This window comes from Mobula birostris, chromosome 1, assembly GCF_030028105.1.
Source record: "Mobula birostris isolate sMobBir1 chromosome 1, sMobBir1.hap1, whole genome shotgun sequence".
In the NCBI taxonomy this organism is placed as follows: Eukaryota; Metazoa; Chordata; class Chondrichthyes; order Myliobatiformes; family Myliobatidae; genus Mobula; species Mobula birostris.
The window spans coordinates 249,803,819-249,817,199 of NC_092370.1; the positions used below are offsets into that span (position 1 = coordinate 249,803,819).

The 13,381-nt window shown below is 42.3% G+C and overlaps 1 protein-coding gene across 1 annotated transcript in view; it reads left to right on the forward strand.

Annotated features, from left to right (window-relative positions):
- Positions 1-350: 350 nt before the first annotated feature.
- The window catches only part of LOC140206221 (alpha-1-antitrypsin-like), a 45,073-nt gene continuing 32,042 nt past the window's right edge, over positions 351-13,381 (forward strand). The window contains exons 1-3 of the mRNA XM_072274546.1: positions 351-446; positions 1,105-1,781; positions 11,933-12,203. Of these exons, the coding sequence (XP_072130647.1) occupies positions 1,112-1,781; positions 11,933-12,203 (941 nt within the window). The 5' untranslated portion in view covers positions 351-446; positions 1,105-1,111. The remainder of the gene's footprint in view (positions 447-1,104; positions 1,782-11,932; positions 12,204-13,381) is intronic.

The following is a 13,381-nucleotide window of genomic DNA, read 5'->3' on the forward strand; positions in this document are numbered from 1 at the left end:
CCAGGAGAAGTGATGGATGCAAGTTCAATTTCAACATGTAGGAGAAATTTGGGTAGGCATATGAATGGGAGGGTGCAGTTTAAATTGATTGGCATGGACTAGATGGGCTGAAGGGCCTGTTTCTGTGTTCTAGTGTTCCATGACTCTATGACTCAATGTTCACTGTTGATGGAAAAAATAGTCAACATGATTATCCCAAATTCCGCTTGTCATATGTCGAAGTTTATTCGGGTCACTGGAAACGCTCTTGCAATGCAAATAACATTGTAAGCAATGTTTACTATCAGACTGAAGGTCGCTTTCTGATTAATACATAACTGGTCTGTTTGCATTTGCCACTGTATAAATTGGTGTTATGCACCAAAACCATATAGAAGGGAAAAGAAAATTAGGAACAGCCCAAATTTACTTTAGATAGAAGAACCTCAAAACTGCAATTGGACCAAGTAAGAAGTTCCTTCCTAAATGGGTTTGTTTTAGAGATAAGTTGGCAATATATCAGATCTTGTTAGAACTGCTTTGTTTTACTGGATGGAGCAAAATATCATTGACAAAGTTGTCGTGCGCAGTCTTGGGGCCCTTATCTAGCATTAGAACGGAGTTTGTCGAGCTTCACGAGAATGATTCCAGGAATTAAAGGGTTAACACGTGAAGAGTGTTTGATGGCTCTGGATCTGTACTCGCTGGAATTTAGAAGAATGAGAGGGGGGTCTCATTGAAACCTATCAAGTATTGAAAGGCTTAATCAGAGTGGGTGTGGAGAGACTATTTACCACGGAGGAGGGTGAGGGTGAGGGCTGAGGGGTTCTCGAACCAGAGGGTAGAGCTTGAGAATAGAGGGATATTGCTTGAGAACAGGGATGAGAAGGAATTTCTTTAACCGGAGGGTGGTGAATCTGTGGAATTCATTAGCACTCATGGCTATGGAGGCCTAGTCATTGGATATACTTAAAGCAGAAGTTGATAGATTCTTCATTAGTCAGGGCGTCAAAGGTTATGGGGAGGAGGGAGGAGAAAGGGGACAAGAAGGATAATAAATCAGTCATGATGGAAACTTTGAACAGACTTGAGCTTTGCAATATGTAATTGATCTTTGTTTTACAGGTTAAAGATGGGGAAATTGTTTCCTGTCTATTTGTTACTAGTTGCCTCCTTGTTCTGCGGAATCACCAGTGCCAGTGGAAAAATTTCAACACTAAAGGCTGTAAATACGAAAGCTCTCACCGCTTCAAAAAGTAGGAACAATCCGATCAGGCAGTCGTCTGTGCTCAGACTTTCGGCTGCGAACATCAACTTCGCCTTGCGTCTCTACAGACAGATTGCCGCACAGCCGAAGTCGGGCTCCAAGAACATTTTCTTCTCACCAATCAGCATCTCTGCCGCCCTGAGCATGCTGTCACTTGGTGCAAGGCAGAACACCCGAGATCAGCTTCTACAGGTCCTTGGGTACAGTAATATGACGCAAAACGATGCTGCCGAAGTGCACGAGACCTTCCAGTATCTCCTGCAAGAGCTGACGGGGGAAAATAACGAGCTGCAGCTGTTGATGGGAAACTCTCTTCACATCCAGAAGGGTCTAACGCTCCAAAAGAAATTCCATGATGACACAGCACAATTTTACAATGCAGCAGTCATGAGTGTTGATTTCAGAGCGATTGACAAAGCAAAAAAGAAGATCAATGCCTACGTGAAAAAACAAACGAATGGCAAAATTCTAGAGTTAATCAAAACCCTTGACCAGGGCACACTGATGATTCTTCTCAATTATGTCATGTTCAAAGGTAGGAAACTTTCTGTAAATAATTCGCACTGAACAAAATTGAGAAGACATACTCTCCACATCCACTCTCTGTAACGTTACCAGTCATGCATAACGATTAGCGTTACGCTATCACAACTCAGGCATCGGAGTTCTATTCCAGCGTCCTTTGTGAACAAGTCTATACACTTCTCCCCGTGTGTGTGGGTTTCTTTAAGGTACTCCCATTTCCTCCCACAGTCCAAAGACGTACAGATTAGTAGGTTAAATGGCCATTGAAAATTGTTCTGTGATTAGACTATTGTAAAAACAGTGGGTAACTGCGATGTGGCTCGAAGAGCTGAAAGTGCCTATTAATTAATTAATTAATTGATAGATACATAGACAGATTGATACATACGTCCATATGTAGATGGATAGACAGACAGATAGATACGTACGTACATAGATGGATAGATATAGATAAAAACTATGAAGGTTTTTGAGAAAAGTAAAGTATCATTTCCACATCAGGGAAATACTTTTTTAAATTTTAGGCCTTTGGAGGGATTTGTTTGTGACTTTGCATTTATGGACTTTGAAACGAAAGGGAAATTTGTATTAAAAATTTTGAAGGCTGGTGACCAAGCAAAAGGATTAACTTTTAGTTAAAAGTTATCTGATGAACTTCAGTACAGTAACACAGAGTTAATCAATGAACAGGGATGAGTTAATGACTGCCAGGAATAGAATTTTCAGCAAGCTCACTGTGGAATGAGGGGATGATCAATATGATTAGGACTGGATAGGGTCTTAGAACAAAGAAGATGGAACACACAAGAGTTTAGTGATGGCCCAGACACAGAGAGAGAGAGAGAGAGAGAGAGAGAGAGACACACAGACATGTATGGAGTTTTAATAAGATCTGCACAGAACAGGGGAGAATAATAAACACTAGGCCAACAGGGCTGCTAACTAAAAACTCTCAAAGTAATTAAAAACTAACGCCATCACTCCGGCTCGAAAACAGTAACTTAGAACCAAATTAATACTGCTCCTTTAACAATGTCTATCGAAATCACTAATATTCTTTCCTGGAATGTGGATTAAGGTAAACAGGGAGTGTTGCTGTGCTGAACTTCAATCAATACTTGACAAGACTGAAACAAAAGGAAGAGAGCGAAATACAATTATAAAGAAACCCTAATTAGCTGGAATGTATGCATTCTCATGTGCGAGATTGCCATCTTCTTTCAGCTGCCCACCGGCGAGAGCACCCTTACTCAGTGGCACTGTCCGCGGTTGTGACAAGATCATAGAACAGTACAGCACAAGAACAAGCCCTTTGGCCCACAATGTCTGCAACGTCTCTGCCAATCGTCAATGCTAAATTTAAATCTATTTAGCCTGCCTATGATCCATACCCTATACATTCATGTACCGACGGTATCTCAAAGCCTTTTAATCACATCTGCTCCCACTGCAACCTCCGAAAACCCATTCCCTCTTTGTGTGAAGAACATGTCGCACACATCTCTTTTAAACTTGTCTTAGGCATACTGCAACATTTCAAAAGTTCAAAGATGAGGTGTTTGTCTCTTTCAGAGGTGGGTTGCAATAGAAACATACAGCACTGTCCCAGGCCCTCGCAGTCCACCATTTTAATTTCACTGGCATATGTGCTGAAACTTGTTGTTTTGTGGCAGTAGTACAGTGCAATGCATACAAAACTATAAATTATAATTTTATTTATGTATATAAAAGTTGGCTGATGGGGTAATTTACAAGACAATAGTGTAAACAGCCAAGAACAATCAACAATTAATCAAATAGTCACATGCACTAACATCAATAATCAAACTTAAATAAAAATGAACATATGAACATCCATCGTTAAGGACCCTCATCACCTGGGACATGCCCTCTTCTCATTGCTACCATCAGGGAAGATATACAGGAGCCTAAAGACACACACTCAATGATTCAGGAGTAGCTTTTTCCCTTCTGCCATGAACAGTACCTCATTACTTTTTTTACTTCTATTTTTTCACTCTTTATTTAATTTAACTACTTAATAGATATATACATATTGCAATTCATAGTTTTTTCTCTAATATCATTTATTGCATTGTATTGCTGCTGCAAAGGCAAGAAACTTCACAATATCTGTCAGTGCTATTAAACCTGATTCCGATTGTGATTCTAACTTAATAATTCTCAACAGAACAAGCAGAGTGAGAAAGACCATTTAACAGATGTTGTCTGGGGACACTCAGGGTATCACAGCTGAGTGAGTTTTGTTGAGGAGCTGGGTAGCTACCGGACTGTAGCTTCGAAGATGATGTGTCATCCTGGTGGTGAAGGACATATGGCATCTCCCTGATTGCAGGCATTTCTTCTCAGAAATTTTAGTTGGATCTGAGCAGACCCCCCACAGCTGAATGTCTTTCTTATATCACTTATTGTTCTATTTCTCTCAGTTGTCTCCTATTTGTTGACTTTACAGTTATTTATTTTGGGAGTCACTTCCAGAAATTCAGGTCCTCAGCTCCACAACTTGAAGATCCAAGTTATAAGGAAAGGTTGAATAGGTTCAGACTTTATTCCCCAGAGCGTAGAAGACTGAGAGGAGATTTGATATACTGTATATAAAATTATGAGGGGTATAGATAGGGTTTTTCCACTGAGGTTGGGTAAGACTAGAACTAGAGGTCATGGTTTAAGGGTGAAGGGTGAAATGTTTAAGGGGAAACTGAGGATGTTAAGAGTGTGGAATGGGATGCCAGCGTAAGCGGTGGATACAGGTTCAATTTCAATATTTTAGAGAAATTTGTGTATGTACATGGATGGGAGATGTATGGAGGGCTGTGGTCCAGGTGAATGTTGATGGGACTAGGCAGATTGATAGTTCGGCAGGGGTGAGATGGGCTGAAAGGTCTTTTTCTGTGCTGTAGTGTTCTATGACTCTTCTATATCTCTATAAGAACTGATAACTCAGTGTTGGTAAATGGCTTTCAATCCAGATAAATGTGAGGTATTGTGTATTCTGGCATCAAATCAGCATAGAACATATACAATGAATGGTGGGGCCCTCGGGAGCGTTATGGCACAGTGCAGCTGTATACTTCACTGAAAGTGATTTCTCAGGTAGACAGGGTTGTGTGGAAGCCTTTTGACACACTGGCCTTCAGTTGGGGCATTAAGCTCAGGAGCTGAGAAGTTATGGCACTGTCTTATAAGGCATTGGTGAGCCCTCACTTGGAAGTGCACCAAGTTCCCGGGAGTTTACATCACAGATCCCTCAATATCACTTCCCTGAACGAGGAGGCACAGCAGCACCTCCACTTCCTAAGGAGACTGAGGCAAGCGAGGCTCCCCAAACCTCCACCATCTTAAATGAAATTTATAGGAGCACCATTGAGAGCGTCCTGACAAATTGCATCTCCATCTGTAATGGGAACAGCTGAGCATCAGACTGGAAGTCCCCACAAAGGACAGTGAGAACAGCTGAGAAGATCATAGGCATCTCCCTACTGTCCATCGGGCATATTTATCAGGAACATTGTATATGTAGGGCCCTTATTATTTTAAAGGATCCCACCCATCCATCCAGCATCCTCTTTGACTTTCTACCATCCGGCAGGAGACTCCAATGCATAAAAACAAGAACGGTCAGGATGAGAAACAGCTTCTCCCCCCAGGCCATTAGGCTTCTGGACTGCTGCATCGCATTCAACATGTCACCAGTTAATCTATTCTGTAATATATGCACTTTACTTTGTGTATTTATGCATAATTCAACTGTAAATTTTATCCCTACTTTCCTAAGTTAGTGTGTGTTATATGTGTGTTATGTGTACTACTGTGATTTACACCATGGTCCGGAGAAACGTTCTCTCATTTGACGGAAAGTAGCAGACTGAGGTTCGATCTGATAAAGGTGTATGCGATCATGATGGACATAGACAGAGAGAAAGCACATGGTCTTATTCCCATGGAGGAGCTGCGACAAACTAGACTGCAGAGATTTAAAATCAAAAGTAAGGAGACTTAAAAGGGAGATCAGAGGAGCTTCTTCACGCAGTGTGGTGTATATTTGGTCAGAAGTGGTAATTGAGGCAAACACAGTATAGCATCTTGGTAAGTACATGAATAGGAAAAGCTTAGAGAGCTATAGACAGGTGGCACTAGGACATGGGGGTGTGATTTGAAAGTAATTGGAGTATAATATTAAGGATGTAATGCTGAGGCTTTACAAGGCATTTAGTGACCACATTAGGGGTATTGTGAGCAATTTTGGGTTCTTTATCTAAGAAAAGATTTGCCACCCTTGGTCGGGGGTGGGGGAGGGGGAGTTCAGAGGATGATTCCAGGAATGAAAGGGTTAACCTGCCAGGAGTGTTTAATGGCTCTGGGCCTGTACTCACTGGAGTTTAGAAGAATGAGGAGGGATATCAATGAAACCTATTGCATCTTGAAAGGCCGAGATATAGTAGATGTGGAGAGGATGTTTCCTATACTGAGGGAGTTCAGACCAGAGGGCATAGCCTCAGAACAGAGGAAAATCCTAATTGTTGACCTTCATGACAAAGGAATTAGATCCTTGTTTTTAAGTCTTTTATAATTCTGTGCTTGACATCTTTCCAGCCCCAAAGAATGGAGGTTTGAGCCTTGGTGGTGAACTGCATGCTGGAGATCTTCAGGTGCCGCTCTGAGGTTGCATACTGAGACAGCAACCCCTGCAGCTTAAAGCACTGGACTGAGAAGGTGCGAACATACAGTCCTCTGTGGTATCTCGGCCATCTTCTCTATCAGCTGAGCTTTCCACTTTTCCTTGCCTCTCTTTAAGTTCAATTTCAGGTTGATTGCTAGCTGGCTATACATGTATACGGTACAACCAAATGAAACAATGTTCCTCTGGACCATGGTGCACCCACAATACATATTTCACACACAGCACATAAAACAAAAAATATTACCATAAATAAGTTAATAAAATATAATTCCAAATGCATGTGGTGTGCAGCAGAAGTCAGCAGAGTTTTGCAATCATAGAAAAAATGAACCGGACAAGGATTTTCACTGTTGTTTGGAGCCGGAGAGGCGCACCACCATCTTGTGGCATCAATAGGTTACCTAGTCTCGAATAGCCAAGCTCCAGGTTCTAATTTTCAACAGCGATCTCCCCATTCAATATGTTGGTGTCATATCTGGATTCCAGTTATCCTTTTAATTGAGATATGGGTTTTCAGCAAATTGTGATCCAGTAGTCAGTTCAGCATTGAGAATGTTCTTGGGAAACCTGCCATCATCCGTCTGATAAATTTCCCTTGCTCAAAAAGGTAGCCTCCCTCATTAAGGACCCCCATTATCTAGAACTTGGCCTTTTCTAATTCCTACCAACAAAGAGGAGGTACAGGCATTGAACTGAATTGAATTGACTTTATAACTTACATCCTTCATCTACCTGAGGAGCCTGAAGACACACTCTCAACATTTCAGGAACAGCCCCTTCCCACAACCATCAGATTTCTAATTGGACATTGAACCCAATGTACACAACCTCAATATCCTCAAACACAAGGAAATCTGCAGATGCTGGAATTTCAAGCAACACATACAAAAATTGCTGGTGAACGCAGCAGGCCAGGCAGCATCTATAGGAAGAGGTACAGTCGATGTTTCGGGCCAAGACCCTTCATCAGGACTAAATCAGTTAGTCCTAACGAAGGGTCTCGGCCCGAAACGTCGACTGTACCTCTTCCTAGAGATGCTGCCTGACCTGCTGCGTTCACCAGCAATTTTTGTATGTGTTACCTCAATATCCTCTTTCTTTTTGCTCCCTTTTTGCACTACTTATTTAATTTATTCTTAAAATAAATTTCTTATTTTAATTTATAGTTTTTATTATATATTGCAATGTACTGCTGTCACAAAACAACAAATTTCATGACATCTCCCTGTGATTCCAGTTCAATATTCTGTCACTGGTGTGGCTAAGCACAACTCTAACGTCATGTTCAAGTTTACTGATGACACCACTATTGTGGGCCCAATCAAAAGTGGTCATGAATCAGCTTATAGGAGGAAAATTGAAAACCTGGCTGACTAGTGCTATAACAACAACCTCTTACTCAATGTCAGTAAGACCAAGGAGATGATTATTGACTTCAGGAGGAGGAAACCGGAGGTCCATGATCCAGTCCTCATTGGAGGACCAAAGGTGGACAGGGTCATCATCTTTAAATTCCTCATTGTTATCTATCCTGGGTCTGGCATGTCAGTGTGATTATGAAGGAAAATACAACAGCACCTCCTCTTCCTTAGAAGCTTGTGGAGATCTGCCATGACATCGAAAACTTTGATAGTGGTGGAGAGTATATTGACTGGTTGCATCATGGCCAGGTATGGAAACACCAATGTACAGAAAATCCTACAAAAAATAGCAGACATGACCCAGTCCATCACAGATAAAGCCCCCCATACCACTAAACACATCTAAACAGAGCACAGTCACAGGAAAGCAGCATCCATCACCAAAAACCCCCACCATCCAGGCCTCGCTCTCTTCTCAGTACTGCCATCAAGAAGAAGGTACAGGAGCCTCAGGACTTAAACTGTCAGGTTCAGGAACAGTTATTACTTCTCTTGAACCAAAAGGGGATAACTTCACTCAATTTCACTCACCCCATCATTAAAATTTTCCCACAAGCTATAGACTACCCTTTCAAGGACTCTTCATCTCATGTTCTTGAAATTTATTACTTATTTATTTGTTATTATTATTATTATTGTTTTTTTGCACTTGCTTTGTTCTGTTGTGTTTCTTCTATCTACGGTGAATGCCCACAAGAAAAACAATGTCAGTGTTGTATAAGACGACATATACGTACTTTGATAATAAATTTACTTTGAACTTTGGCTGCCTGGATAGCACGTTCAAGCTGATTCATGTAGTCTCTGGGCCCTCTGAGGTGGCTGCATTGTCCTGTCAGGTATGTCCAGGTGACATGTTGGGCAGCAAATATGGACACTATAATGCTTTCTTTCAGGCCTTGCATCTAGAGGAGGCCACTCTGCCTGTCAAAGCTCTGTCTGTTCTCAAAGCAATTTTATAAGTATCACCTGCCTACTTACTTTCAAAGACAAGTCCCCCATCAGATACCCTTTAACTGTGGAGATTCCGCTCTCCCCACATACTTTCACTGGGGGCTAATTTGCACCAGCTAATTGGCCTGAGGGAGAAAAATGACAACTCAGTAACAGGACAAACATGCAAAATCCATGCGGACAGCACTGGTAGCTCAGAACTAGGCACAGGGTTGGGCTGTAGGGCAGCAGGACCGGTAGCTGAGTCCTCACTGACTCAGAACACAGGCTGGCTGGTGTCTGTCCCTACTCGCTTCTTAACTCAGACATGACAGCTTTTGTAGTCGAAGCAGAAAGCAGCTGATGTCTGGTATGTGAGACTGTCAGCAGCTTGCAGTAACACATTAATAAGAGCAGTTTTCTGGTGAAACAGGATAAACAGAAAGGATCCATTTCTCTTAGCAGAGGTTAGTATATAGGGGCATAAGGATAAAGTTAATTATTGGAAAATTGCGATAAAATTATCAACCTGAACAAGTGGTGGAGGTTTGAATCTTACTGCCTAAAGGATGACTTGAGGCAGAACCCTTCTCCACATCAAAAAAAATCTGTAACTAAGAACAACCTTCAGCCATGACCTTCAGGTCAATTGACCAAGGAATAGGAGTTGGAATTAACTTGACTTTGGCTTGGTTGGAAAGATATGACTAATATCATTCTGGACTGATCTTTCAACAAGTTCAAAAGTTCAAAGTGCATTTATTATCAAAGTATGCATGCAGTATTTAACTCTGAAATTCATTTTCACAGTCAGTCATGAAACAAAGAAAATCATTGAACCAACCCATTCAAAGAAAAACATCAAACATTGAACGGATCACTGCTCATGTGCAAATGGGAACCAAAAAACAGATCAGAGACACAGAATATAAAACACAAAAGGCATATTTCAGTACAGTTTCAGCTCAGTGTTCACTATCGACAAGCGGCCCAAAAGTAGTAGTGGGGAAAAAAAGTGATGAGAACTAGATCTAGAAATGGAACACATCATAAAACCCGGATTAGAGTCCAATGTACAATCTGCATCAATTAAATTTTGCTCCGGCCCAACGCACCGACATCTTTGAGCAGGAGAGAGATCACTCAAATGCAAGGACCTTCCCTCGGGAGCAGCAATCGAGAGACCATCACACTGAGGCACCTTCTGCAGCGGCAGCGAGTGAGAGGCTGATAGATGGTGCTGAACACTCACTCGCCACCATGATTTCAATCTTCCTCGATGATTTAATCAGTGAGACTGGCGAGAGATAGAGTTGATCATGGACTCGCACCACATCTCCAGCCTGCGTCCTTTGGTTGCAGCCTTGTGGAACCGTCTCAGAGACAGCGAAGTGCCAGATCACCCGATCGGCCCAATCGCCCGATCGCCAAACTGTAGATTACAGGCTCTAGCAGTGGTAGGACCATATCTGAAATAAAAAGATGTGAAAGTGAAAGGAATTTCTTCATGACCCATTTTGAGAATACGACCATAAGACGTATGAGCAGAATTAGGCCACTTGGCCCATCGCGTCTGCTCTGCCATTCAAACATGGCTGATCCTTTTATTTTCCCTCCTCAGCCCACTCCCCAGCCTTCTCCCTGTAACCTTTGAAGCCATGGCCAATCACGAACCTATCAATCCCCGCCTTAAATACACCCAGTGACCTGGCCTCCACAGATGCTTATAGTAACAAATTCCACAAATTCACCATGCTCTACTAAAGAAGTTTCTTCACATCTCTGTTTTAAATGGACACCCCTTTATCGTGAGGCTGTGCCCTCTTGACCTAGGCTTTCTCAGCATGAGAAACATCCTTTCCACATCTACTCTGTCTAGGGCTTTCAACATTTGAAAGGTTTCAATGAGATCCCCCCTCATCCTTCTGAATTCCAGCGAGTATAGACCCAGAGCCATCAAATGTTCCTTATATGATAACCCTTTCATTTCCTGAATAATCTTTGTGAACTTCCTCTGAAACCTCTCCAATACCAGCACATCTTTTCTTAGATGAGGAGTCTGAAACTGCTCATAGTACTCAAGGTGAGGCCTCACCGGTGCCTTATAAAGCTTCAGAATCACACTCCTGCTCTTATGTGAGGGCTAACAGCCCTGACTGGTAAACAAAATTGTTATAGAAACAGCAATGAAGAATCCTATACAGACAGGGATGGTGGATCTTCATTCCTGCCCTATATTCCTGCAGCGCAATGGGCCAGGATGTGGCTCACGCCATCTTCTTTCGGAAGAGTCTCAACCCAAAATGTCGAGTGTCTATTTCCGTCCACAGATGCTGCCTGAACCACTGGGTTCCTTGATGTTGCTTCGGGCCCAGTATCTGCAGTCCCTTGAGTCTCCAGTTCTGTGTTCTACATTGCCACGATGACTATGACATGACTGCTGCAGTACTATGCATTCAGTATGTGCCACCACTACTCTTTGACCTGTTTGGCATGGCTGACCCTACCAGGAGCCCTGACCCCAGCAACAGAGCTCTCTGAGTCATTGGGACACACAAGCCTCCAAACCCTACAAGATTGTGGTCCTCTTGGACGATAAACTGGTGTGTGACCATGAAGCGATGCTCAGCACAGGAGTGTCAGTACGTGTGGTGATTCTGACAGGAATTGATAAAGTGGTGGTAGCTGGGGGTGTGGAGGGGGGGTGGGTTAGTGTGTAGAGGGGTTGATCAGCATTACAGCTTGGAGAAAGTAACTGTTTTTGAGTCGGGTGGTCCTGGTGTGGATGCTATGTAGCCTCCTCCTTAATGGGACTGGGACAAGCAGTCCACGAGCAGGGTGGGTGGGATCCTTCATGATGTTACTGGCTCTTTTCCAGCACTTTTCTGTATATACGTCCTCAATGACAGGTAGGCTGGTGGCAGTGATGTGCAGCAAAAAACAAAACTGCATTTGTTGATTTTCCTGGAGTGTGGGGCAGGAGGAGGTGAAAGACGTGTCAGGGCATGGGGGGAGTTGGTGGGATTTGAAAACAACTTGTGACGAAAGGTCCTTAAGTTTTGAGATGAGGTCAGTGTTTTAATATCTGTGTCTATTTCCCTACAGGTAAATGGGTGAAGCCTTTTGATCCTGTGAACACTCACGAAGCTGATTTTCATGTGGATGATACCACAACAGTTAAAGTTCAAATGATGAAGTGCAAGGGAAGATATGCAATGAATTATGATGAAAAGCTCTCCAGTTCCGTGATCTTGGTTCCATATAAAGGAAATGCTTCCTTGGTACTAATACTACCGGACCCAGGAAAACTGGCAGGCGTTGAACAGAATCTAACCATTACCAGTTTTCAGACACTAATAAATACATTACGGATTGGGTGAGTCTGCTGCAACAACAAAAATAGGCTTTGCAGAGATGATACGTGGCAGATAGTTATGAGAATGGAGAAAATGCCTTGGGTTAAATTTTACTACCCTCATTTTATAAGCCCTTACATTGAAGTCATTTAAGACAATGGTGAGGCCAAATTTGGACTATTGTGTGGGGTTCTGGTCACCTACCTGTAAGAAAGTTATCAATGATTGAAATAGTGCAGAGAATAATTTACAGGGATGTTGCTGAGAATTGAAGACCTAAATTATAGGGAAATAGTTTAGGGTCTTATTCCCTAGAGCAAAGGAGATTGAGAGGAGATTTGAGAGATATGCAAAATTATGAGGAAAATTAATAGGGTAAATGCAAGCAGGATTTTTCCATTGAGTTCAGGTGAGATGAGAACTAAAGGTCATGGGTTAAGGTTAAAAAGTGAAATATTTAAGGGGAACATGAAGGACAATTTCTTCACTCAGAGGGTGCTGAGAGTGTGGAATGAGCTGCCAGCAAAAGTGGTGCATTTCAACATTTAAGAGAAGTTTGGATAGGCATGTGGATGATTGGGGTATTGTCCAGTTGCAGGTCGATGGGACTAGGCAGATTAATAGCTTGTCATTGACTAGATGGGCCAAAGGGCCTGTTTCTGAGCTGTAATGTTCTATGACTCTATAACGTAACTGTATAGCTCTGAGGTACAGTACATTCGGGACAAGAGCTTTGAAAGGAGGAAGGCCAAAAGAGTTGAAATTTCTGACCCAGGTTTTTCAAATCAGTGGCTAAGTGATGGCATTTACCATTGATCTGAAAGAAACAAACTCACAAAGGTCCAATAAGCTCCTGGGGCATGGATTGCAACTTTCCTTCCAAAGATCAAATGGGAAATCTCTATCTTCCATCAAGAGTGATGTCATCCAATGAGCATCCAATCTGCAAACCAGAGAGATAAAAAATCTTATTTCTTACACTAATTGTTGAAACATTTTACAGAGAAGGTAATGAAGGCCAGGTTAAGGATAGAAGTCAAATATCATAGGGGTGGCATGGTAGTGTAGTGGTTAGCACAACACTTTACCGTACCAGTGACTAGGTTCAATCCCACTGCTGCCTGTAAGGAGTTAGTACATTCTTCCTGTTACCGTGTGGGTTTCCTCTGGGTGCTCTGATTTTCTCTCACAGACCAAA